The 27754-nt window shown below is 52.7% G+C and overlaps 1 protein-coding gene across 9 annotated transcripts in view; it reads right to left on the bottom strand.

Moving 5' to 3' along the window:
- Ncor2 (nuclear receptor corepressor 2) overlaps positions 1-27754 on the bottom strand; it is a 147744-nt gene that overhangs the window by 83817 nt on the left and 36173 nt on the right. For all 9 annotated transcript variants that reach the window (XM_029566526.1, XM_029566525.1, XM_029566524.1 and 6 more), the window contains 6 exons: positions 23726-23853; positions 22847-23024; positions 16159-16338; positions 11341-11454; positions 7017-7073; positions 1709-1761 (listed from right to left, as the gene is read on the bottom strand). In XM_029566526.1, coding sequence (XP_029422386.1) covers positions 1709-1761; positions 7017-7073; positions 11341-11454; positions 16159-16338; positions 22847-23024; positions 23726-23853 — 710 coding nt within the window. The remainder of the gene's footprint in view (positions 1-1708; positions 1762-7016; positions 7074-11340; positions 11455-16158; positions 16339-22846; positions 23025-23725; positions 23854-27754) is intronic.

Raw genomic sequence — 27754 nt, 5'->3', positions numbered from 1 at the left:
CTCGCCGCTCTGTGAGAAACCTCACTCCCTCAGCTCAGCATGTGTGAGTTAGTGCCTGGGCTGGGTGTCACCCCAGCACCACCATAGCATCTCCCTTTTCTCCTCTTTCTTCTTTGTATCTTTCCTGGTTTTAGATACCATGGTCTTACTATGTAACCCAGGCTAGCCTGAGTGCTAAGCTCAAAGGTGTGAGCCACCACTCAGAATTCAACATCTGCTGGAGTCTGAGGATGTCAAATAAACCAATCCAATTCCTCTCTGCTGAGCACAGTCAGCTGATCTACTGCAGACATTACCTGTGCAGGACCTGTCTTGGCCTTGAGCCCCCATTGTTTTTATAACGGGTAAGGTCCCATGACTCTCTTATGGGACATGAAACGTCAAGTGACAAAGGCTTTTGACACTACCATCCCCACCACATCAGGCTGGGCGTGGCCATGAATCCCTCCTCCATCACTTGGGAGGCTGAGGCAGGAAGACAGGGGTTCTAGGCAAGCTGGGGCCACAGTGTCTCAACAAACTAACAAAAGGAGACCCAGCCCAGGTGTCAGGGCACCAAGGCCAAAGCTTACGATGGGCAAGACTCTAGAGAGCTGCGTTTTCTTATTGAATCCTTCACACTTCTCTCTGCTGCTTGTCAAAAGTCAATGATGGAATAGATCTTTGTTCTGTCCAGAGTCCACAGGGCAAGGACAGGGTCTGGCAAGAGTCCCCAAGGGAGGGAACAAGTGAGTAAATGAGTGAGTGGATGAATGAGCCAGTGAATGAGTGAATTAGTAAATGAATGAGGGGAAAAAAGAATGAGCAAGTAAATGAATGAATGAGGGAATAAATGAGTGAGTGAATGAGCAAATAAACAACCCAACACTGGGCTTGGTGGCTCATGGCCTCTGGCCCCCAAAGTGGCTGTGCCAAACCCTTATAACAGCCTGTTACACCTTCTCTTCTCCAGCCCTCTCCTCAGGGCTGGCTGCCAGGTCCCACAGGGCACAGAGTACAGAAGGATTAGAGCCCAGGGTCAACAAAGACAGCCATAGCAGCTGCTTGACCAACACTGCAGCACAGGTAGAGGGCCACAGGGTGTTAGCAAAGACATCCCAGCAGACACAGAAGGGCAGCAAAGGGTGACTACATTCAGACCAGGCACAGGACCCTCCTGGAGCCCAGCATCAGTGATGCAGAGAACCCTTGAGAACCAGGAGGGGTGCTTGCCTCCAGGGATGGGCACTCAGGACCACATACTCCACACTTCTTCCCCACGGATAGTCAGGTCCCTGCACCACCTGTTGAGCCCACCAAGCCACTATGATAACACCAGCTATCAGACCCCAGAACTGCCTGGTGCCCCACCACACCCCACCATATGGCATTTAAGAGACACTTTCTGCTCCCAGTCTCCATCTGGGACATATCCCATGTGCCTCATCCTAAACCCCAGGATTAGAGCTCAGGCACCCAGTGAGCTTCACAGCAGCCCACACTCAGATGGCTGCTGGACACAGCTGGTTCCTCTCTGCCCAGCCCATCTCCTGACACCACAGCCTTCCACCCCCATCTCTGTCCCCAAGTTTCAGGGTACCATTCCCTCTGACCTAGTCCTGCTCTGAGCTCAGCTGTGGCTCCGCTTGGCCCAGGAACGCACCCAGACTGTGCCCACATGTCTCCTGACCTGCAGGACTAAGCTGGTACCCACAAGGCAATCACTCACATTTTGATGTTCTCATGATACTGGCGTGTGTCAGATGGCTGGTTGTACAGCGGCTGCAGAGGAAGAAAGAAGCAAGTCGGAAGTGGCCAAAGTGGGTGACAGGGTATGGCAGGCTGGTGTCACCAGTCAGAACCTGTGGCCCCAGAGCCTGAGACCCTGGTACCAGGAGTCACCTCCTACTGAGTAATCAGATACTGTTTATTAGACACAAGGACCTGTAGAACCTGGCCAGGAACAGGCTACCTGTATCCTAGGGCCCAGTGTGGGGACCAGGACCCTGCCCCCACCCTCACCCAGGTGGCTTAGCTGCAGGACACTTGGGATCAGCTTAGCATCTAGATCACCATGGAAACCCAGGGTGCTGACAAGGCCCCTTCCCCCACCTCAAAGACAAAAACCACCAAGTGTGGGAGGCAGTGAGTAGTAGCCACAGTCACAAGGCCTCAGGAGACTTTTCAATTGCTGAACAGCCTCTCTCTACTGCCTACAGCAGGCCACACAAGGCCTCTCCAGACAGAGGAAGAAAGCCTAAAATGCTGGGCCACCCCTCCTGCGGCACCCGGAGTGTCAGCCAGAACAAGATGCATGCAGCAACCATGGTGTTGACACATCTAAGTCAATGAACATCTGCCTTGAAATATACAAGGGACTACCTAGCACTCAAGACACCATGCATGCCCCTCAGCAAGAACCCACTAACCAGGGCCACGCCGCACAGCAAGGGCAGAGTGTGGCCATGAGACCTGCTATGGGTCAGGAGATCAGCCAGCAGCCCATGTCCCCCAGGCAATGGCAGGAGTCAGGAGCAAGGCGAGTCCTGAGTTCCAGTTTTGCTTGTGTGTTCTCTGGCTCATTTCTCCGGCATACTGCATCATCTGTGTGCCTCAATTTCCCTCGTCTATAAAATGGGACACTACCCAGGGTTATGGCAAAGATCAAAGGTAGTAACTATGTAGTAACATGTCTTTCCCACACCTCCCCATACCCACCCTGCCCTTCCTGATACTGAAGGCACAGACAGAAACTGAATGAAAGCAGTACTTGGCCAGCATGTGCCTTGGGTCTGCTTTCTCTGTCCAGTGCATGGATTTCACATGGCCTGAAGGAAGTGGGTAGAGAGGTCAAAGGTGGAACAGAGACTCACTCAGATCCACAAGCCACCTCCCAGAGGTCTCCACAAGCTTCCAGATGGCAGAGACATAGACACAGGTGTCTAGTTCTTCAGGGGAAGCTGCTTTGTTACACAGTGCTAGCTCATGATGCACTTACTACGCACTTCACAGATGGGAAGCTCAAGGCTGGTGGGGAAAATATGCCCATAGCCTGGGCAGCAAACCTGAACTCTACCTGCCCTCACGCTGCCATCCTCTGTTTGCCTCCTTCTTGTTTCTTGTTCCTACCATACCCAGAGGAAAGAACTTCATAAGAGAGCAGGCAGAATAGGTAATGGAAGGGGTCCAGAGTACTGGACCTCAAGACGGGAGAGATGGAGGCTCCCAGGAGAATTTCCACAGGAGGTAGAGCATAGCTCTGGACCACTGTGGTAACCACGCCTGCCTCCCTTTGGAACCATAACCAACCAGGCCTGCCATTCAGAGACAAGGAGGGACCTGCAGAAGGGCACCAATTCTCATGCCCCATAACTCCCCAGGGCCTCAGGCAGCCTAACCCTGAGTTCAACTGTTCTCTTGAAAATGAGAGTTCATGCAACTTCATGGACTGTTTCTCCCTCATGGATCAGCACCTCCCATGGGTGCATAGCCTGAAATAGGGGAGGTATCCTGAGCACAGGAAGGGAAGAAGGGCCAGGACAACAAGAGAACCTATAGTCAGACTGGCTGCAGAACTGCCCAGTGGGGAGTTGTCAGCCATTCCTGAAGAAGGTAGTGAGCCTCCCCAGCCCCCCACCACCGGCGAGGAGAGCACAGGGGCCCTGTGAAGATGCTTGAGTGGCACTGGTACAAGGGACAGCTGCACTAGATCCTCTGTGTTCCCTACATGCCAATAAAACAAAGGGCAATGTGAATAGGCGTGGCTTAAGGGCTTGGGCTCTGGGAACGATGAACCAGACTTAAACAAGCTCTGCCTTGTATGAGCTTGAGCAGATGCCTCAATTTCCTCATCTAGAAAATGGGCCCAGGGCAGAGGACCCGCCTCATGGACTTTTCAAATAGCCTGGAGCATTCCAGACCTAGTGACTGTTTTGCTCTAATTTGATCTTAAAGATGGCAAACAGTTCATGGGGCAAGAAAGGATCAGGCCCCAGGGGACACCCAGGCCCAAGAGGGCAGCAAGGGACAAGCCCCAACCCACCTTGCTGGGAAGTCAGGACAATGCTACCAGAAGCACTGAGGGGCTCTGCTGCCTCCTCAACCACAGTGACACCCTGAGGTCACCCTCACAGGGGCCAAGGGCCTGGGCTAAAGGACAAGGACACATGAGGGAGTGTGAAGTATCTGTCCTCTCCATTAAAGACAAGAGGGCACAGCTGCATGCCCCAGCTGTGAGCGCCCTTCAGCCTGGCTGCAAGCCAGGTTCAGGGTGACCAAGCTTGTAAGAAATGGATTGACAGCCTAGCCCTCAGGAACACCGTGCTCTTAAAATTATACCTCGGAATAGGAAGGAAGCAGGTGACTCAGAGCAGCACATACAAAAAAAGCCCACAGCCTCCAGTCGCCTCCCATGTGGCCAGTATGGACCCTGCCCAGCACAAAGATGCTCTGGGCTACACTGAGTCACAGGGATCGCATGCATAAGGCCTGCATAGGCCCCCAGACTATAGCCTGCTTAAGGCAGACCCCTGAAGCCCATGGCTCACTTTCTCCCTCCCTCTGGTGCACAGGGCAGCACCAACTCCTGGCTGCACTCAAAGCTGTAAATGGGAGACCCATGTCCTAGCTGGCTTTAACTGTCAACTTGACACACTCTAGAGTCATCTGGGAGAAAAGCCGCAACTGAGGAATTATACTGGCCTATGGGCATGTCTGTGGGGGCATCGTCCTGATTAGTAACTGATGTAGGAGGGCCTAGCCCACTGTGGGACACAGTATTCTGTAAGCAGGTAGTCCTGGGCTACATAAGAAAGCTAGCTGAATATGAGCCAGTGAGTGAGCCAACAAATAGAATTCCTCCATGAATTCTGCCTCAAGTTCCTGCTTGGGTTCCTGCCTGACTTCCCTGCAAGCCGAAATAAACACTTTCCCCTAAATTGCTTGTGGTCAGAATGTTTTATCACAACAACAGAATAGAAACTAGATCACCAGAGGACTGGATTCCCCATGATGGCCCAGTGACCACAGCCCAGGTAAGTAGCACCTAGGCAGGTGCAAAACAACTTCAGCCCAAGTACACACGGCAGCCCTATGCATGGCTGACCACACTCAGACTAGCATTCTCCTGACCTCATTTCTCACTGTGTGACTGGGCAAAGCACTGCCCTCTGTGAGCCTCATCCAGGAAAAGGGGATGGTAACAATACCTAGAGACCTACCTAACACTAAGTGCCCTATCAGTGTGAGTCCCCTCCCTACCAACACAGTAGGTACCTTGTCAACAAGAGTTCCACCCCTGTTCTCCCCAGGTCACTGTGCCTCCTGACAGCTATCCATCAAGCTTGTAGGCACTAAGTCTCAGCTGCACTGAGTCCCTCTAGCAAGAGAAATCCCCTTTTCGACGAGGGGGCAGAGTTCATGGTGATAAAGCCCTGCCTACCCTTCTTGGCTATGTCCTCAGGTCCTAAGCCAGCAGATCTCCCAGGCTCCCAGAGACCTACCATGAAACAGAAGGGAGAGCCTTGAATCTGGACTGGATGACGGAAAGGAGTAACAAGGCAGCATACAGCTCACTGGTGGGGGCATGAGATGGACAACCACCTTAGAAATTAGTTGGGAACTTCCCAGCAAATAGCTAAACAGGAGCCAGTGACTCTACAACCAGGTGTGTGTGTAACCAGAGAGACAATCAGTGAGTGCTGGTGTGGGGTGAGCTTTATTCCCAGTTGACAAAACCAAAATCCACCAGATGTCACCAAATGAGAATAAAAAGAAAAAATGGAGTCCAGATACACGGAGTGTAATGCAGTCTTGAAAAGAAATGGAGCACTGACATAGGCCACAGTGTAGAACCTTGAGCACAAGATGGAGGGGGAAGAGGGATGGGGTAAGAGAGAGAGGAAGGGAAGGAGAAAGGGAGAAGGAGAGAGAGAGGAAGGGAGAAAGAGAGTGAGAGAGAAAACAAAAGGCCACAAGCTGCATGGCTCCCTTCAAAGGAAATGTCCAGAAAGTCAAGTGCAGCGAGACAGGGCTACTTTGGACTGCCGTGTCCCACACATCTGTGAATCACCAGATAGAGCTGGCTGAGCCACACAAAAATGGCTAAACTGTCCTGTGTGTGGCACATTCAGTGACTAGAGTATAAGGCCCTTACCCCAAGCAGTGCAGGGCCTGGCACCCATCTACCATCTGGACAGGATTGGGGCTGTGGGGGCAGACACTCATTCACCCTCACTGTCTACATAGGGCACGCCAGGGGCCTGGCTTCAGCTTTCCCTCTCCACGGAGCCCTTCCCACTATAGCCAGAAGTCTCCAGAGCCCTGCAGGGAGCACACAGCACCCAGGGCTCACATGCACTCCATGAGTGCAAAAGTACATCCCAGGCCCCTACACCCACTCTGCACCCACAGGCCAACAGCACCTGACCCCATAGCCAAGAACACTAGGGCTGTACCATGGGCAGGGAGGAACCTCACAGTGGACAGTGGGTGGAAAGACACTTCTGTCCCCCTACTTCAATAGCTCCCTAAGGCCAGGGTGCCTCCCACCTTGCTTTGACACAGTGACACCAACAGGGAAACAGTAACAGGAACAGTAAAGGCTGACCTTCTAGCCACAGTGCGAGAGACCTATTGAGGGTCACACAGCATCGGCTTAGGGAGAGGTCAAACCAGCTGATCCGGGATGATTCTAAGGCAGAGCTGGAACCAACGTCCTGGACACCAGCTGACACCACCTGAAGCGGGCACAGGCCGCTTCATGAATGGCCAGAGGCCTATAGGAGGGCTCAGGCCCACAGCAGCTCACTGTCCAGCAGCCTCCCTGCATTATCTGCAGAGCTCTTATCAGAAGGGGTTGTTTCCTGCCTCCTCTTGAGGACAGTACTGGGCTGAAGATGACTTCCTCCTCCCCTATTTCTTCTTCCTGCCCCTCCTCCTCCTCCATCTCCTCCTCTAGCTCTTTCTCCTCCACCTCTCTACCCTGCACTCGCTGCCCAGCCCCACTCCCCTACCCAAAGTAGCCCAGCCCCACTCACCAGCTCCACCTGGGGCCCCAGACCTTCCAGGATCCGATGCGCAGCTTCTGCCTTCTTCTGCAGGGTTAAAAGAAGATGGAAGTAATTAATGAGCACTCGGGCAGACTGGCACCAGCGCCTCTCAGAACACTGCAGCCCAGCCTGCAGGGAGGTCCCCTGGCCAACCAGGCAGGAGCCAACTGGGGGCAGGGACCAAGAATGTGCTGGGGTGGGCCCCCCAAAGCAAGGCCCAGCTGGGACCTGGCTGTGGCAGGCCCACAAGCTCAGGCAAACCCAGACACAGCCTTACCCACCACCCTCTGCCAGGCCTGAAGGCCTCTGGTGTTTGCTGTCCTTGAAGCCAGTGTAGCAGGAGGGAACACTGGTGCCTCTTAGGAACCCATGTCACAATTGGGTAGCTATTCCCGGCCTCCCACCCCTCCCTCCGAACCCACGACTCATTAGAAAAACAGGAGCCTGCAGCAGAGGGCCCTTTGGCTGTAGGGACACCCCGACAGATGACCTTGTCCCTCAGGCCCCAGAATGAAGGCAACATTGTGTCTCTGCCTGGCCACTTGCCCAGGTGGGACCACCAGGACCCATTCACAGGAGGCGAAGGACCAATACACACACCCTGCCCCAGATGTGCTCTGCAAACTGAAAGGCCAGTGGAACACAAGCCACTCCCTCAGCAAGGTGACACAAGCTGGGTTCTGAGGAGTGAACAGGAATGTGTGTGTGTGTCAGGAAGCTCTGTGAGGATCAATACCTACTGTGCATTTAGATAAAAAGGTAGCAGCCAAACACAATAGGGCTATGAGGAACTGTGGCCTCACAGTGGGAATGAGGGCTAAGATGCAGGGACTCTAGGACCCTGCATCCTATAAACCACAAGCACCAGGTGGCCAGATCCACAGACTGTGTGATGCTGTGCTACAAGGTGCTGACAGGTCCACTGTTATTCGTTCGGGAGAGAGGACACCCCCAGGGAGGGGTGGCTGGGAACACAGAGGCAAGTGGCTGGCTCAGTCCCACTCCAAAACCCTCTTACACTTCTGCCCCTGGGGAGCCCAAGCCACACCCATGCCATGGTGGACAGGACCCCTATCCTATGGCTCTGCTGCCCAGCATGCCAGGTCTACCACCTCCAGGTCTTCACACTTCCTCCCACCCACCTGACAAGCCCCACCCAGCTTCTTCCCCACAGAGGTCTCCACCTCCCTCAGGTTATCCTCCTTGTCCCTATTCTTACTGGCCTACAAGGCCACAGGAGGGCCACGAGGAAGCAGCCATCCTGCTAGGCTAGCCTCTGTCCAGGGGTACAGAGACACTGTGGTAGCTCAATCACCCAGACTAAGTCTTCTCACTCCTGCTCCAGGATGACCACAGCCCTGCTAGATAGAAACGGGAGGAAATGCCTCTACCCCAAGTCCCAAATTCCACTCCCGCAAGCATGTATTCTGGTTCCAGGTGCCCATATCCCCACCTTGACATCTTAAGCCTCTGAGTGGACCTCTAACCTTCTCCTCCCAACCTGGCTCCCAACCACCCCACCAACACTGGCACTGGCATACAGCAGGCACCCAAATGCCAACTAACTATTGTAGTCCCCATGTGGAGACAAGGCCAGCTTGCCATAGATGCTGGCACATACTAATTATGAGCCAGCCCTACCTGTGATGTGCTGGGTTTTGTTTTGTTTTGTTTGTCAACTTGACAAAAACTAGAGTCATGTGGGAAGAGGGACTCTCAACTGAGGAATTTCCTCCATCCTATTGGCCTATGGGCACGTCTGTGAGGCATTTTCTAAACTGCTAATTGATGTGAGAGGACCCAGCCCACGGTGGGTGGTGCCATCCCTGGGCAAGTGGGTCTGAGATGTGTAAGAAATAATGGAGCAAGCCAGGAAATGCAAGCTAGTAAAGCAGCACTCCTCCATGGTCTCTGCTCCAGGTTCCTGCTTGAGATCCTGCCTTGGCTTCCCTCAGTGACAGATTATCACTTGGAAGTATAAAATGTAGTAAACCCTTTCCCACTGAAGTTGTTTTTGATCACAGAGTTTTATCACAGCAACAGAAAGCAGACTAGGACACCCTGCATGATCCAGGCCCACACAGGCAGGCTGGCGGTGAGATAGCCTGAGCCCAGAGGGCCTGGGGCCAAGTGGGACCACCAAGTCTTCAGCCACCAGCATACTGAACAGAGCAAGATGTCATGGTCAAGCACCAGCATCTAGACTGACACAGAGAGAGCACACACGTGTCCACATAGCCAAGGCTGTGCATACATAACATATGCATACAAGCAAACACAAAACGTGGTGTATAAATGTGTGGTGACCCCACACACATTTCCACTTGTCACACAGGTGAGCAGATACATAGGGCACAGCATCAGCTCTCACTGCCTGCTCTAAAGATCAAAGATAATGTGTCTGTGAGCTGCCTCCCCCCATGACACGCCCTTCCATACTCCTGAGGGCCACCCCCACCGCACCCCCACCACCACCAACACACTGGCTCCAGCTGTCCCTACTCCTTGGACAGTCTGGGAGGTGGAAAAGTTACAAGGTGGCCTTGGAGGCAGATGTGCTCCAAATGCATAAGGCCTGTGAGTAGCCCAGCCTCTGCCAGCGGAACAGCTAGAAACAGGTCCCTACCCTGCCTCTTTGAGGAACCAGCAAAAAGAAAAGCAGATTAAAACTTTGAGGAACCAGCAAAAAGAAAAGCAGATTAAAACTTAATCCTATTGAGAGCATCAAGGGACACTCAGTCCTGCTGAGGAGCCATGGCTGGCAAGCTAGCCTGGGCAGAGGGACCCCTGCCAGCTCCACACCCCCACAAACAGGGGCAGGATACCTTCTCTGCCCAGTCTTCCTGCCAACTTACACCTCCCCAGCAAGTTCCCTGAGCACCTACCCTGGCTATGATGTGGCCCTCACCTAGTGCAGGGCTAAGGAAAGTGGAGCCACCAGGAAAACGGGTGCCCAAGGGTTTCCAGGGTTAGATGGAGGATGCAGAGGGGCCTCATGGAACAGCGGCAACATGCAAAGGACAGCAGGAAGAGGAGTGAGCAAGGGCCCTAGGTATGTGACTACACTTAGGCCAGGGACTTGTGTTCACTGCTTCCGAGTTACCTGCCCACTCCAGGATCAGGAAATAGGGATGTTACCCTCCCTCACAGGTTCCTGGAGCCAGTTCAATCTTGGTTCCCCAAAGCTCACTTGCACAAAGATGCCCTGCCCTCTCTGAGCCCCAGTGACTTCCTAAGAGACGAGGCTCTACCTATTCCCTGTGGATCCTGAGGCACATGGATTCAAGCAAAATGCCCATAGTCACAGAGGAAGGAAGTAGGAGAGGTGAGATTCAAACCCAGGACATCAGGCACAAGCCTGTACAGGCCTTGGCTCTCCTAATCATTATGACTGCAAGAAAAGATGAGGGAAGGTGTCCTGACTTGGTTCCTGGGCCCAAAGGCTCAGCCCCAACCTGCACTACCTTGTTGCTTCTAGTGGGGAGACATAGTCAAGCAGCCTGACCCAGCAGTCCCTGCCATGACATGGCCAACAGTCCCACATGCTTCCTGGATCCAGAAATGACCACTGGGAAGGGTGACCAGGGGCCTCAATCATGAGGGGAACCAGGTTGCCACAGTAGGGAAAATGGTCTCCCACTTGTGGCACTTTGCTGTGTGATCTCAGGAGATGCCAGTCCCTCTCTGGGCCTTGGTTTCCTGTCTGTCAAATAAGGAGGGCTGGAGGCAGTCAACAGTCACAAGTCCAAAGCTCATCAGGAAATCGGTCAATCACAGAGCCAGATACAAAGGGTAAGCCCATGGCCTCCCAGACGTGGGTCTAGAGCAGGGACCACACATCCCGCTCTCACAAGCCAGTCTCTGGCCAAATCCAAGCCTCCTCTGAACCCAGTGGTACCTCCCACCCTAGGGCCCCTGTGGGGTGCATCCCAGTTCAAATCCCAAGTCTACCAATCCCAGCTGTGTGGCTCTGAACAAGTCACTCCACCTCTCTGGGCCTCAGTTTCCCCATATTAAAAAGGGAAACACCTACCATCCACATCCTCCTAGGACTGACCAGGGGAGCTCAGTGGTAATAGCTGTGTTTGTCAATATCGGTGTCACTGTGCATGTCACGAGGATCTGCCATACATGTATGAGGTGACTACCTGTCCCATGACCAGCTGGCCCCCCTCACTCTCCCCCAGTCCAATGCTTGCATTATCACACAGTATCCCACAGGCTAGCTTTCCCCACCCACTTGGCAGCCCGCCTGGGCAGAAGTGGCATGTATTCTGGGGCTCAGGGTGACTGTCACTCCTGCAGGCCATACCCGGTTCTCGTCGTAGATGATCTGGACCAGGCTGCGGTGCTTGGACTCGATGGGTGGCGGTGACACGGGCTTCTCTGGCTCAGGCGGCTTGGCGGCCTCCTCCTCCAGCTGTTGCTGCAGGAGAGGGGACAGTGTGAACCGGAAGCTGGGGCACAGTACCCTCTCTCCATAGCCACATGCAGGAAGTCAGGCTGATTGCCATTTCCTATGAGTCACTGGGGACTCTGTGCCCTGCTTGGCCAGGCTCCCTGCTGGTCGTGCCTCCAGCCTATGCCAGCCCTCCTGGGTTCAAATCCTGCCCCAGATACAGGCAAGCAAAGAAAGTGGAAGGAGGGGCTTCACCCCACTGGGCCTCAGTTTCTCCTTTGTGCAATGAGGCAGATGTTCAAGTTCAGTGAGGACTGCATGAGGTGATGCAAAGGTGCATGCAGCTGGCTTGCAAGGGCCAGCCATTCTTATCTACCACACTCCCCAGAGCCAGGACAGGCTTCAGGAGAGTCAATGCTCTGCTTCTGGCCCTCCAGATGAACAGCCTGGAGATGGCACGTGTTTCTCTAGGCCTCACATTCCTCCTTTGGAAATGAGCTACCAACCGAGTGAGGACAACACCAGCAATGTGTGGGAGCACTGGGGAGGCACAAAGGAAGACGTAAGACACAGCTTTTCATCACACCATCATCATCACTGAAATAACCACCATCATCACCATCATCACCATCATCACAATCACCACCATGAGGGCTAGAGAGTGGCTCCATCAGTTGAGAGTACTGACTGCTCTCCCAGAGGATCTGAGTTCAGTTCCCAGCACAAAGAGGTCAACAACTGTCCGTAATTTCAGTTTTAAAGGAATCCAACGCCCTCTTCTGACCTCCACGGGCATTGTACAACATGGGTACACTTACACACATGCAGGCACCTACACTCATACACATAAAATAAAAATAAATAAAATATTTTTTTAAAAAAGAGACTGAAGAGATGACTCAGCAGTTAAGAGCACTGATTGTCCTTGCAGAAGAGCCAGGTTCAAATCCCAGCATCCACACAGTGGGTAACAACTGTTTATAACTCATTTCCAGGGGATCTGACATCCTCTTCTGTCCTCCACAAGCATTGCATGGCATGAGTACACTTACATACATGCAGGCAATACACTCATACACATAAAATAAAAATAAATGAATTTAAATAAATAAATAAATAAATATATATATATATATATAACAATCACCACCACCACCACCATCATCTGCCTGTGTCCTCACACTGGACCTCTCCATCCCTTGGATCCAGCATCCCTTCCTGCCACTGTCTACTTACTCCAAAGATGGAAGCCAAGACCAGAGTTCAAGACACTGACCTCACACAAAAGGCCAATGCCCAGTGTGCCCTATGTAGGGTGCTCTGAGCACAAGCAGAACTAGCTCCACTCTGCTTGTGACACAAACAGAGCTGTGACTAAGAGACAAAGCTTTATGACACTTAAAAGGCAGCCAAGGAGAGCACAGTGCAGGAATAGGCAGCATTGAGAGCCAGATGAACCAAGCTGCCTTGGTCCAGTAGTGACCCCAGAAGCTCACACATGGTAGCGAAAGAATGAAGCCAGGAAACGAAACAAGCACAGGGCTAGACAGAGTAGGCACTAGGGGTATCTGGCCATCAGGCCCACAGAAAAAAAGTGTCTCAGGCATAGGCCAGCTAATATAGCACACCTCCCAGGCTAGAGTCAGACCTTAGTTCCATCACTCAGGATTCTGGAGCTGCAAGTCACTGCACCTCTCTGTCCCTCAGTGTCTTCTTCAATATAACCTGGGAGAGACGCTGCCTATCTTTTGGAAGATCCAAAAGACACTGCACAGGAAATCCTGGTGTGGGTGGGGCTGTGTGGAACCACAGCTTCATACAACCCTAAACTACACTATAGGGAGCAGCACTGCATAGGTGCAGTCTGGAATCAGAACCGAGTGAAAACCTGGAAAAGCTGGACACTCACATGCCGCTTGTAGAGGAACACTAAGGCGCTGCAGCCACTATGGAGAAGGCCAGCAAGCACCTCAGTGACACACAAGGGTCACCATAGCTCAGCAAATCTACTTCCAAGTCTACACCCACAAGAACTGGAAATAGTCACTCAGACAAACTCTGGAACTCTCCTGTCCGGAGCAGCGCCCACTGGTAGCACACACCACAAAGTGCAATGTAGCCACATGCTGGAATACACTTGGCCATGAAGAGAAGTGAGGCTCTGCTCAGTAAATCCCGAAATCCCTATGCTGAGGGAAAGAGCTAATGTGTGTGAGTCCATCCATGTATGGAGAGTGCGAAGAGTAGCTCCATCAACAGATGCACAGAGGCTGGAATTAGGATGACTTGCTAGATAAATGGCTCTGAGTCTTTCAGGGCAAGGAAGAAGGAAGGGGCAACTGCCCAACATGGTCCACTGCCCAACGCCACTGAATTGTAAACTTTAAAATGATTATGTTTGGGGATTTTAGTTTAAGGGGGGAGGCTGGCGAGATGGCTCAGCAGTTAAAAGCATGTACTGCTCTTGCAGAGAACCTATGTTCAGTTCCCAGCACCCACAACAGGCATCTTACAACCACCTAAAGTAACTCCAGCTCCAGGGGCGTTACTCTTCTGACCTCCAGAGGCACCTGCATACATGTGGCACACACATGCATGCACACGCACATGCATGCAGGCATACAAATAAAATGAAAAATTAAAAATCAGAAAGAGGAGCCAGAAAGATGGCTCAGAGGGTAAAGATGCTTGCTGCCAAGCCTGACAACCTGAATTTGATCCCCAAGACTTACACAACGGAAGGAGAAAACCATGGGTCAGTCATGCCTTCGTCCCTGTGGCCTGGGAACCTCAGTCACTTGGTAATCAGAGAGTAAAGGCACTTGCATGAGCGGGTTGCCTAACAACCTGAGTTTAATCCCCAGGACTTACAGAGTAGACAAACTGACTCTTGCAAATTGTCCTCTGCCTTCCACATGTACACCAATACCACCTCCCAAATAAATGTAAGTTTTAAAATATTTGTTTAAAAAGATACCACTTACAAGGCAATTTAGGGGGGGAAAAAAAAAGAAGAATAAAACCCCAATCACCAAGCACTGTCCTAGCAGCCTGGCCTCTAGCCTCAGTCACATACACAGATGTGCATGCTTGTGGCTTTAGATGACCCCAAAGCCAGGCCTTGGGTACTGAAGGTGTCAATTCTCTGTCAGCCAGATATGACCAACCTGACTATGCCTAGCCTCGCTCTAAAATACTGGGCTGCGATCTTGGAAGTCCCCATTACCCTGCATCTGGGCCACCCAGATGCTCGTACGAAGGACAGCCTGGGGCTCTTTTCCTATCCAGACAGCTCTCCCAGAGAGGTCTTGGTCCACTGTTTGTGGTGCAAGGAGACCTATTGGAATCTGTCTATGGGCACCTAGGTATGAGCCCATTGTGCCCAGCCCAGAACCCCCAAAGTCAAGACATATCCACAGACATCACAAACTCCTTCATGCGCTGCCACTGCCCAAAGGCCCTGGGTATAGAAGACATGGGTGGCCAGCAGTGTTTCCATGAAGTTCAGTCAGTGCTGGGACTTGGGGGCTGTGGTGTGGGGGCTCAGCTCTACCTAAAGTACTAGAGTAGCCATGATGGTGTACACTATAGTGTAGCTGAGTGCCAATTAAGCTCTATTCATAACCCGTGGGACCAGTAGCTTGACCTGGGGATGGGGGTTGCTGGGAAGCCTAGGCCATCCCTTCTGCAGAATACCTGAACTGAGGTCCGAGTAACACCAGGGAGGGAACTGTGGCTGGGGAAGGCAGATTACCCATCAAGTTTATGTTAAAGTCTTAAAATTGTAACTGTCATTGAAATTTATGGCATTGGCTTCCCTTTTTTTCTTTCCATTCAGCAGTGCTAGGCATTAAACTCAGGACCTCTTATATACTAGGCAAGTTTTCTGTCACTAAGCCATATTCCTGTAGCCCTAGGCAGAATAGAACTTGCTGTGTAGAACAGGCTGGCCTCAATCTCACAGAGACCCATCCAACCTGCCTCTGTCTCCTAAATGCTGGGATTAAAGGTATGTACCATCATGCCATGGCCCCTCTTTTATGAGACCAGGTTTCAGTTGCAAAGACTGGCCTTGAACTCACTCTATATAGTCCAGGCTAGCCTTCAACTGTCTATCCCCGACTCAGCCTCCTGACTAGCTTCAATGACAGGTTTGCACCACCAGGTCTGATTTCTCTGTGCTTATTAACCTGGCTTCAACAGTCATGAAGGGTTTTACTTTTTATTTTGGGTCCTGATCCCTCCTCAGAGCTCTGGAAGATACATGGCATATTTGTGCCCATTTTCCCAACAAAGAAACTGAGGTTCCATAAGGCAAAGGCACCAAGGCCAAAGTTGAGCAATGAGATTCAGAGGCCTGGTCCCAAAGGATTCCAGAGCCAGAGTCAGGTCCACCAGGCCCTGAGAGACAACAGCCTGCTCCACTGGCTGGGAAGCAGGGAAAGCAGGAGGTGTGCTTCCCAGGGTGCCTGACACTGAGCCCTGGACCTCCCCACACCTCTCACATGCAGAGCATATGCCATTACACTATTTACATTCAGCTAAAAGTTCAACAACTCAGTCAAGTGACCAGATCAAGACTTGTGTTCAAGACTCATGATGGCCATGGTGGTCACAGAAGTGACATGGGGTTCATGCAGGCAGGGACAGTGAATGTGGAGAGCAGGAAATCATGCGGCACCAGGCTCCTGCCTCTGTCCACACTGCTGGGCTGTGCCCATCTGCACTTACCTGCTTCTTCTTCAGCTTTGAGATCTGCTGTTCCACCATGGTGATCTCACGGTCCACACGGTCCATGTTCTGGATCAGCTCCTCCTTAGAAAGACGTGGCGGAGCCAGCTCCAGCTCAGGGTCAGCATGTGGTGGGCTGGGCGGTGACACAGGCTCCAGCTTGCCTGCCAGGCTACGGTCCTATGGGTGCACAAGAGCAGAGTTGGGTCATGTGGGATATCCTAGTCAGCTTGGCACCACATATCAGCTTTCCAGCCACAACTCTGGGCTCCAACACACCAGCTATCCACCCAGACCAACCCCGTGGTCACAGTGTTGTGTATGGATCCTACCTGTCCTCCTGGTCCTGGTTGGCCAACCCTCCTGCCTAACTCTGCATGCCCTCTGCAGGCACACAGCACAGTCCATTGCAAACAGGTCACAGGCCCTGAAAAATGCATTAGTAGGCTCTTCGGAAAACACATGCACCGGAGCCAAGAGAATCCCCAGGGCTCAGAGGAGGCTCCTCACTGACTTGTTCCTTTTTTTTTTTTTTAAGTGCTGGGGGTCAAACCCAGGGCTTCCTATATGCTCAGGGAGTGCTCTATTACTGACCTCTTCCCTAGGCCTTTTTTTATTTTTAGACAGGGTCTTCCTATATTGCCTGGGCTGGCCTTGAACTTGAGGTCCTCCTGCCTCAGATTCCCACATGCTGGGATGACAGTCCTGTACCACCAGGCTTGGTTCTTTTTAATCTAGGAACTTTTTGGACTTCCTTCATGGGGGGAGGGTGTCACTGAGGGTTACTCTTCCCTAAAGACCCTGGCTGACTTCCTGTCTCACACAGGGTCCTGTACTGGGCTCCTCTGTCATCTCTTTAGTACTCCACCTAGAGTCAGGGAACCACCCAGGCTGTACTGGGACACTCTTGCGACACGGAAGTTAGGGAAACAGCCCAGTCCTCACTTGTACAGCCCTGGCTCCACTCTTAGCCCACTCAGCCACACTCAGCTATGTGACCTCAAATCATATCAGTGGTCCTCCGTGCCTCAGCTTCCCTGTCTATACCATGAGGAGAGACAGAATGGTTCCACCTCCATGGTTGTTACGGGCCTTAGTTAAGTGTCCAAAGCACTTAACTCAGAGCCCAGCACACTGTACACACTGTATAGCACCATGCTGACTGTCCTGTCCCCGCCCAGTTGGGCCAGCCCTGACCTGCTCTGCTCCACTCCCCTCTGGGCCAAGGCAGCAGCTGCTGGCAGAAGAGGCCAGGCAAGGCCAGCCACAGCACCCCACCCCCACACAGCTGCACCCCGAGGACACAGAACACTTTATTCCTGGAGACAACTGCATCCCAGGCAACCAGGTGCCCTCCAGTCTGGGGACTAGCAGAGCCCATGACTTCTATCCACCTCCCTCTTTAGAGTCCCTGTCCCCATCCTCTTAACAAAGCACTGCACCCCTGGCCTCACAGCTGTCAACTGAAACACAGGGAAGGGGGGGGCATGATTCATTGGGGTAAGAGACCCCAACGGCTCCTCCCAATAGAATCCTACAGGGAACTCTCTCAGGTCTCAGAACAGAAGGTGGCAGCAAGCATAGTCCCCAACCCCAGTGACCCTGTCCTCTCCTGTGTTCTACTCCCCATGATCAGAAGGGAGGAAATTAGAGCAATACAGTCAAGAATTGTGGGGTCCAGGCACCCTGAAACCACGAGCCAAACCATTCCTGCAGCCCAGAATAGACTCGAAAGTCATGCCACCTAAAGAAGAACCCCAAGGCTGGGACAACACCAGTCATGCCACGTGGCTGAGCCCCACTTCCTAGGGCCAGCTAGATGGGACAGTCTTCCAAAATGGCTCATACTTAGAACTAGGCATGGAATTACACCCACCCCCACCCAGTGCAGCCACACAGCAAGTCCCTGTCACCTGCAGGACCTGGCCTACTGTCCCAGTCATGAAATGGATGAAGCCCTGACATATGCTACCATATGTAATGGGCCATAAGAACAAAGTCCATAAACTGAGACATGATCACAGGAATCATTCAGAAGGGGGAAATCCACCCACCAAGACAGAGCAGGTAGGCAACAGGGCTGGAAGAGGCTATGTGAGTGACCCCTTAATGGGTGGGGACCCTTCCAGAAGAATGACAGAAGCAGGCCAACAACATGACTATTCTCGCTGCTGGCTTCACAGGGAGCAAGCCAATGGTGGGAGCACTGGTGCCCAGCGTCCCATGACCTTCTGAGTGACAGATGACTGACTACCTGTTAACTCTCCAGTGAACACCAAGCCTAAGGACAGGCAAGCCCCAACATAACCAAGTCATCAGGCTGCAGTTTAGTCTCTTTCCCCTTCAGACAGACTTCTCCCCGTCAGTCAGACTCTTTGAGTCAGCCAAGCTTTCCTAGTCAGTCAGACTCTCCTAGTCAGTCAAGACTCTCCTGGTCAGTCAGACTCTCAGGGTAAGTTCTCCCCAGTCACATGCTCTACCCTAGGGTGCTGCCTAGGCAGAAAGTTTTAAGGCAGCCATGAGAGAAATTCACTTTGTAACATAGATGCCAAGATTGCAAAAGCCCCAGGGACAAAACCTGAGGCTGACCCTGCCAGCTCCAGAAGGGTGTGTGGTCAGCAAAGCTACAACAGCGGGTTCCAGGTCAGACTTGGAAGGAAGAGCAGGGCAGGCTGGAACAGCAAAGTGGGGAGGGAGGGCCACTTTCTGATAGCCTTGTACCTGGAGGAGGGCTAACCAGAGTCACACAAGGAGACCAAACCAGTTGGGAGAGGGTGGCCAATGTGAGGGTGTGGTGATGTCAGTCACCAGGATTGAGCTCTGCCAGAAGCTACCAAATCCTGGACTTCAGTATAAGAGCTACAAGAGCTGGGGTTCATGCTTAAGCCAGTGTCCCAAGGCCCCAAGAACTGAAGGGACTTTCAGAGAAAGTCTGAAGACTCCTAAAACAAAGCTCAGTGAATTCCAAAGGCACTTGGAGGCCTGAGCAGGAGGGTATGGCAAAGCAGAACACTGGGTGGAAAAACAGTATGTGGTAGAGATGCAGAAACTCTCCTCAAATCCCGGCTCTGCCTCCAGCTGGACCTCTCACAAACCACGTGCACTTTACAGGGCCACAATAAATTCCATCCACATCTACTCAAACTCAGTGTTCCAGCAGTCAGCCAGGAGCCTGGCTCAGCTCAGCCAGGAACAGGGGAGAGAGGGACAGATGGTAGGAAGAGGAGAAGTAGAGACAGAGAATAAGAGATATAGGAAACAGGACAGAGAGACCCCAAGGAGGAGACAAGAGCAGCCAAGCCACAGGAAGCCTCACTGGGTGGCTGTGAGGACAAGACCCTCAGAGGAGCCCCAAGTTGGGATTCAGTTGCTCTGGGGACCAACTGGTGGTAGCAGTGGCTGGACAGGTCCCCAGAGGCACAAAGCCCAGAGCTGGCCCTAACCTGTTGTCCAGCTAACAGAAGCTAGATGAGTCCCCAACATAGGTACAAAGCCCAGAGTTAGCTGTGACCTGTACCTGGTGGCAGCAGAGGTTGGATGGGTGGGTCCCCAGAGGGCACAAGGCCCCAAGCTGGCCCCAGTCTGCTCTCCAGCTATAGAGGTCTCCTGCCCTGAGGCTGCTCATAATCTCTCCTGCATTCTACAAAGCAGGGAGGGTAGGTTCAGGGATAATGGGAGCAGGGGGTTCCTAGGTAAGGAGGGAAAAGTCCCCTGGGTGCCCCAAGGGGAGCAGGACAGGGCTAGCCACAGAGCCAGCTGACTACCTGAATCCCAACCCTGACTTCCAAAAAGGGGTCCTAGGTCAGCCCCAACAACTGAGAAGACTTTGGCAGATGTCAGGCTCAGCTGACACTCAGTGTTAGCTTGTCATTTCTACAGTCTTCCTGGGTGCTGATCACCCATACAGGCCTTACCTGGCTCTAGAGTTCCTCAATTCAGCCCAGGGGTGCCAGGCAGGAAGGAGGACTCTACTCTACTGGCCTAAGTGGCCACTCCCCTCCAGGCCTGGTCCCTAGTCCCCCATTTAGCAGTAGGACTGTCACTGTCAGCTGCCCATCAACACTGGAACCAGTCAGTCTCCTTGACTACTGGAGATGAGGTAAGCCTCTATACTGTACATGCATGGGGAAAGCTGTCCCCAGCCAGCCAGAAATAGCCACTGGTCACTCACCCCACCCTGGTGATACCACTCATATGACCCAGGACTTCTGAGGAATATATGATGGGGAAGCAAAGGAGGTAACAGTTCAAAAGGGCAAGAAGAAAGGAATGGATAGACACGGATGAATGGATGGATGGATAGATAGATGGATGGACGGACGGACAGACAGGGCAAATCAGCTGTGGGAAGGGATATATAACAACAGGGCAGGGAGGTAACGGAGGTAGGCAGGCAGGTATAGGACAGATGGACAGGCAACTAGGGCTGGAGGATGGGCAGTGGAATGGCAGATCTGGGGGAGGGAGGAAGAGGGAACAAGCACAGGGCAAAAGAAATGTTAGAGAAAAAAGAATAATATTTGGGCAGGAAAAAGGGAGGCAGTAGAGAAGGTAGAGGGAGACGCAGGTCATCCATCCCCAACAGTGCAAGGCTGGGGGAGGACCCAGCATCTATACCTGTCCCAAGACAGACCCAGTGTGGTAGGCAGAGCTCCATGCCAGGCAGATGCCACAACATCCCATCAAGGGCTCTCAATACAGATGGCCTTGGGACCCCACTGCCATCAGTCTAGCCAAGCTATTAGAGAGGAAAGGGGACCAGGCTAGGGTGCCAGGGCCTAGGGGTGGGGCCAGGGGCCATGAGGCTGGTTTAAGAGCCATAATGGGGCTTCAGGGGGCTGGTAGAAGATGGGCTCAGGGAGGTAACAGGGCTGGGTCATCCCAGATCTGAGAGTGTAAACTTGAAGGATCTGGACTTTTTCCTGCCTGAGGGGAGGTTTGGTGTATGGACAAGATCCAATTGCAGGGAGGGGCAGAAGCAGGCAGTGGGGAGAGGTGAGGGAGGCCAGTGCACAGTTCAGCTGAGTGATGGTGGCACAGGGAAGCATGTATGTGCCAGGGTGGGGTGTGGGTGCCAGCTAATGGGCTAAACAGAGAAAAGGGAATGAAGGGGGAGGAATCTGGGGGCAGCAGAGAGGACAGAGCTGCCTGTGATGGGGCAGGTCAGTCTGTAGGTCTGCTAACTGACCACCACTTTCCAGGGATAGATGGGAAGATGGGGCCTACCCCAGTGGCAGGGAAGTCAAGTCCACCTATGTTTCCTGGTATCTCTAGCAACCTCCCCCTACCCTACTAGGTCATCCTGCAGACACCTGGCAGGTAAGCAGGGGACATAGCAAGCTGAGCAGGCAGAGGAGGCTAAGGATGGGCTGCAATCCTGCAACATTACACCAAGAACATCCCAGGGCCCAAGCCAGTGCTACCCCCTTCCAGAGGCTGGAGTTTGGTGCCATCATCTGGTTCAGTTTACCACCAACATCCTTAAGGTACATGCTCACTGAGCACCTCCTATGTGTAAGGCTCACAGTCAGACTCTAATCCATGCAGGCTGAGTGACTTAGGGTTGGTCTGGTACTGTCCCTGATTAGTAAGGTACAAACAGGACTCAGAGACACAAGTCCTTCACCTGGGGTAGCACAGCAGCAAAGTAGGGGCAAGAAAATACACAGAAGGCTTAGATCAAACCCAGCTTGGTATCACAGGCCTATTGTTATAGAAATATTGTGGGAGCAATTCAGGAGGCTGAGGCAAGGTTGTGACTTCAAGGCCTGCTTGTATTACCCAGTGAGTTCAAGGCCAGCCTGAGCAATTTAACAAGCTCTTATTTCAAAATAAAAAGATGGTGATGACATGGCTTGGTGGTGAAACACTGGTGGTAGAGCTCAGAGTCAGGCTCTGAGTTTCATCCCCAGCACCCTAGGGTGAGTGAACACACAGGGCAGAGCTGACTGGACTGCAAAAAGCCCCCAGTGGGAACAGAGCCCACCCTGACACTTCCCTGGGGTCCCTCGGGCCAACGTGGCTACACACACAGACCCACCTAATCCGGCTGGCACCCCAGGAGCAATTGGATCTGGGCAGCAGGAAGGTCTGTCAGTCCACCAGGGGCTCTTAATTCCAGGTCACACATGACGAAGTACCATCCCTGTCCTATCTCACCTCAAGGGACCCTAGAGTCCCCTCCACACCTCTCAAACATCAGCAATCCTAGATGCTGAGTTAGGGTGCTGTGTGGATCCTGAGGGGTCCTGAACAACTATTCTATATAAGCTATTACCCCTGTGGCTCAGCCTGATAAGGTGGATATAGAGCCCTGTGATAAGGTGGATATAGAGCCGACCTCATACCCATCAACTCCCAGCTCTGTTCCAAGGCTCTGAAGGGACCTCACCCCAACTCCCCTTTCATTTCAGCCAGTGACAACAGCTGCAGGCTCAGTCCTACACAGGCCCTTAGCACACACTCCTGCTGGCTAGGAATGCCTTCCCCAGTTCCTCCCATCACCCCATGCTTATTCTCATTGCCTGACTGCAGTTCCATGTTCACTCAGTCACACACTTCTGCCTAAGCTGTCCTCTGTCTTCGCACCCAGCCTCTGTCCATCTCCCACCTCTGTCCCTGCCCCATACCCTATCCTGGTACTATCCCCCGGCAGCAGCAGTAGCCCATGAGCGGGTCTAGGCCTTACCTTGGTAAGGTCTTCAGACCCTCCAGGCTGTCCCGTGGCCAGCAGGGGCGATGGGCGCAGCAGGGTGTCAGGCAGCAGCTCCAGGCGTGGGCGTTTGCTCTCTGTGAATTCTATGTCGGGCTTGCCCAGCTCAGGCAGGAAGGTGCGGGACTCGGGGCGCAGATGGAGCTCCTGGGTCCTATGGGAGGCCATGGACACACATCACATAGGAGACTCATGTCCAAGACTCCAGATGCTCACCTGAGTACATACAACGAGTACCCCCTTACAGTGAGGTGGGACCCAAGCGACTCTTCCTCTTCCTTAACAAGAAGGAACAAAGTTCTGATGCATGAGGCCCTACAGTAACTGACTAGCCTGTACTACTGAGTATGGCCTGGCAACCCCACAGCCCTTCTGAGCTTGTTAGAATATAGAACCTGAGTCCTACCCCATTGCAACTGAGCAAGACTGTATTTTCACATGACCCAGGTAACTCTCAGGCACAGTAAGAGAAGCCAGCACACCAAACACTAGTTCCTTCTCACCTTCCCAGGGCAGGTATCACTAGCTGATCACAACATTCTTGCTGTTAATCCTGGCCTAGTCAACTTCTCAAGCCATCCCAGCAGGCACAGGGACCTGTCAGCCTGTGGCTCCTGATCATGCTTCCCAACCATGGGCAGATGGACATAGCCACCTCCTCCACCTCCCCATTCAAGTCCACAGCCACTCCTGCATGGGAGACCACAGCCTGTCATGGCCTTGGGATGCTACTAGGGCAAAAGGTACAGGTAAGGGCTCAAGCCTGACCACCTGCAGCTTACCCACCAAGAGCCTCACGCATGTACCTGACTGACAGCTCCACAGCCTGGGCAAGGAGCCACAGCCTCTCCTCACCTTTCATTCCCAGGCTGGAACTCAGACAGCAGTGAGGGTCGCCTCCTCTGTGGCTGGATGATGGAGCTGGGTGACAGATGTGAGGCATAGTCTCGAGGGTGATGCTGGTACTCAAGTAGCCCCACATCCTGAGGGAGAAAGGGAGGAATGAGCAAGCACAGGGGGCAATGGCAGCACCCTTGCAACCTAGCACCAAGAGGTCCAGAGTTCCCAGACTACACCCTCCAGCCACAGGTAACACAGTGATGTTCCCACCATCCTCTAAGGCCCAGATCAGCCGAAAGGAACTGCTAGAGCACCCTTCAATGCACAGGAGGGTCACAAACTACTATGCAGGACCCTCCATGGCTTATCTTCCCACACAGGCCCTCTGGGACCTGCAATGCTCCTGCATTGCACCTGTTTCCCAGCTGGCACCCCTGAGCCCAGACAGTTTTCAAGCACAGCCCCTCCAAAGCCACAGGCTGGTGGCAGAACAGAAGTCAGCTTGCAAACTCCACCTTCACCACTGCCCACATCTGCCAGCTGCTGGCTTGAAGGGAGGACCACACAAGTGGAGAGGAGGTCATTGATCCCTGGTCCCGAATACTGATGCAAGGCCAAGAGGAGCACAGCTGGCAGCATCCTTTGTAGAAGAAAGCATCAGCCTTCAGCAGACCTAAGCACTCGCCCTAGCAACTCTGTGGACAGGTGTCCCAGAGGGCCAGGCTTCAGCACCAAGGGGAGGGAAGGATGGCGTAGTCAGTGTCAATGTACCAGTACCAATATGGCAAGCACTGATGGTGGCCATGTCTCAGACCCCTGCCACCATGAGAAAGAACAGCTTGCACACAGAGCTTCAGGAGAGGACCCAGGCTGCACTCCCTCTTTGAGCAACTTCATGTCATGACTTCACAGGTCTGACCACTCTTAGGTTGGGCTTGTAGGTAAAGAAGGCCTTGACCTTGACGCACCCTTACAGCAAAAGTTCCAAAGAGTGGGTGCACAGCAAATCTCCCAGCCTTTGAGTCTCTGCTCAGTGCCCCCAGGGAACCCTCACTGCTCATGGACACACTTCAATTTTACTCAGTCTTAATCTGGATCACACAAGCCTAAATAAAGCCTTCTTACATTTTCAAAACAAGGGCCAGGATCACCCTCTTTATAATGGGGGGAGCGGGGAGATATGAGATCAAGACAGAGACAGATAAAAAGAAATGCCCAACTCTTTAAGGAAAAAAGAAGGGCTTCTACCTGGACCAGCCCAGTTAGTTCTGCATGCCTGGACATTTGCTTATACTATATGGCAAAAAATTAGTAATGTCAATTAGTGATATCTGACCTGGGTCCGGCTGCAGAGAGCCTGAACTATAAGTAACTTAGTCCCTCTTGCAAATGTTATTGTCTTTTTCGGTTACTTTTTGTTTGGGTTTGCACTGCTGTAATTGTTCCCATTTTCTCTAAAAATCTTTTGTTGTCTTTACGTTTTAAAGCATTATTATTGTACAGAATCAGATGACAGCAGACAGGTGGACTAAGAATGTGTACACAGACATGTAGAAGCCTCTGGAACCCTGACACCAGAGGATGAACAACCAGGAAACCTTAGAGACTGGACCCTGCAGGGAAGACCTCACAGAAATGATCCTGAAAAAAGACCCTGTGCAAAGGATTCCCCAGGAAGGTCCCATGGGAACGACCCTGCAAAAGATCCTGTGGGAAGAACCAGCAGAATCCTCAGAGAGGACCCTAAAGGCAGTACTCCAGGGAGGTTCCATAGGCAGCTAGCCTGTGTGAACAGAAAGCAGCTCAACGCAGGGCTATGGCACCTGTGGACATGTCCTCGATCCCCTGGGCCTCAGTCTGCTCCCTTCTGCTTAGATGCTCCTACCTGGGACCCCCAGAGCCGAGGACAGCAGCCTGCACAAGGTGGGAAAGGCTGAGCCTCATTGGGTGTCCCATGGCACCTGACACATGGCAGCAGGAGCTCACTAGCAAACACAGAGTACATAAGGAGTACTGCAGAACTGAGGGGGCGGGGTATGGAACCAGCTGTGGTTCAGAATTCCTGTCGGAGGAGGGGGGAGGGGGAGGGGAGGGGAGGAGGAGGGGGGAGAAGAAAGAAGAAAAGGAGGTGGGAAGAGATGAGGATAAAGAGGAGAAGGAGGGCAAAAGGAGGAGGAGAGGAAGAAGGGAAGAGAAGGGGAGGAGGAGGAAAAAATGAAGGGAGGAAGGGAAGGAGGGAGGGACAAAGCAGCATCCAGGCTGCTCCCACCCTCAAGACAAGCAGGAAGAGGTGGCTAGTACATGGGTTCCACCTCAGCTTCCCAGCCTGGAGTTTCAACACGGAGGACCACGGCCTTTCCTGCAGCCTCCACACCATCTCCAGCCCATGACAGGGCCTTGAGGGCTGAACCTCGGAGCATCTCCAAATGGGGCCTGAAACTTTGTGGAAACAAGAGCTGGAGAGGGGTAGGGCCCATGAGGTCATACTGGGGAGATGGGGGCGCTGAGAGCAGAAGCCATAGGCAATGGCAACATCAGCAGCAAACAATAGTGTCCAATGGTCCATCTCAGGTCCCTGGAGCCAAGTCTGTGCACACGCTGACTAATGTAGCCCCCTCCAAGGCAGTCACGCAGGGAGACTTTGTGTGTGGTCAACACAAAGAGGAGGCAACAGGCCCAGCAAGCAGGAGGGGCCCCGCCAGGTCACCCAGCAAGAACATACAGATCAGTAGTGCAGACCTGGTTCAGCTGGCTTTCTGCAGACAAACAGGGCAGGGAGAGTCACAGCACTGAGCTCACCAGCAGACAGCCACAGCGGGCCTGACTTGGGAGTGGAGGCCTGTCCCAGCTCCTCCATATTTCCAGACCAAACAGAACAAGCAGGGAATCCCAGGTGGCACTCTGCATCAGGGCAAGTCCAGGAAAGTAAGGGACTGCACAAGGCACAGTTAAAGTCACTCCTGTGACCCCAGAGTCACAGATCATTCCTGAAACAATGGGGGTTACCCCAAGAGCCTTACCAAAGGGCCTTTTCACGCACAGCACCTCAGCCTAAAACACTGCTTAAATCAACACCACACACCTGGCCTGCCCTGCCCTGCCCTCGGGCCCAGCTGCAATGTTGGCTTTTCAGACAGCCCCCTATCCCCCAATGCCTCGCCTAACCTCAACCAATCTTTCTTGCTGTTTCCCAAGAGAATGTCTGCTCTCCAAGGCTTCTTCGTCTTCACAGCTCTGTCCCCGGGAGCCTAGAGGTCATCACATGACATGCCAGATCAGCATTTGCAGAACAAATGAATAAGAGAGTGAATAAGTGAATGAACAAGTTGGTGAATAAATGAGTGAATGAGAATGCCTCGCCTAACCTCAACCAATCTTTCTTGCTGTTTCCCAAGAGAATGTCTGCTCTCCAAGGCTTCTTCGTCTTCACAGCTCTGTCCCCGGGAGCCTAGAGGTCATCACATGACATGCCAGATCAGCATTTGCAGAACAAATGAATAAGAGAGTGAATAAGTGAATGAACAAGTTGGTGAATAAATGAGTGAATGAGTGAATGAATGAATGAATGAATGAATGAATGAATGAATGAATGAATGAATGAACAAATGAATAGATAAATGGGTGAACGAGGAACCTGAGGCAGTGCTGTGACCTGTGGAGGTGGCACAGGACCCTCAGGGGCACCCACCTTTCCAGGTCACCAATGTCCTACCTAGCACACAACACAGTCCTGGTAGACAGAGCCAGGCCAAGCTACATGGCAGAATTTGTGATCAACTGGACATTAGCTCTCCAGTCCATCCTATAGCCAAGTCAGCCAAGGCCCAAGGCCAAGGCTAGGGACAGCCAGCTTATCAGGTATCACTGGCACATGGGCACTGACCTGCAAGTATGTGGCTCTCACACCCCTCAGCATCTATTGTTCAGGGACTGGGACAATGGCCTGGGGCCCTCAGAAAGAATGTTGCCCCCTAGGTAATGGGAGGGGGACTAACACCCGACTGTTGGAGAGACAAGAGGCCCCCAAGGGGACCCTAGTTTCAT

Source organism: Nannospalax galili, unplaced genomic scaffold, assembly GCF_000622305.1.
Source record: "Nannospalax galili isolate Female #2095 unplaced genomic scaffold, S.galili_v1.0 scaffold218, whole genome shotgun sequence".
Lineage (NCBI taxonomy): Eukaryota > Metazoa > Chordata > Mammalia > Rodentia > Spalacidae > Nannospalax > Nannospalax galili.
This window is presented reverse-complemented; position numbering and strand designations above follow the sequence as displayed.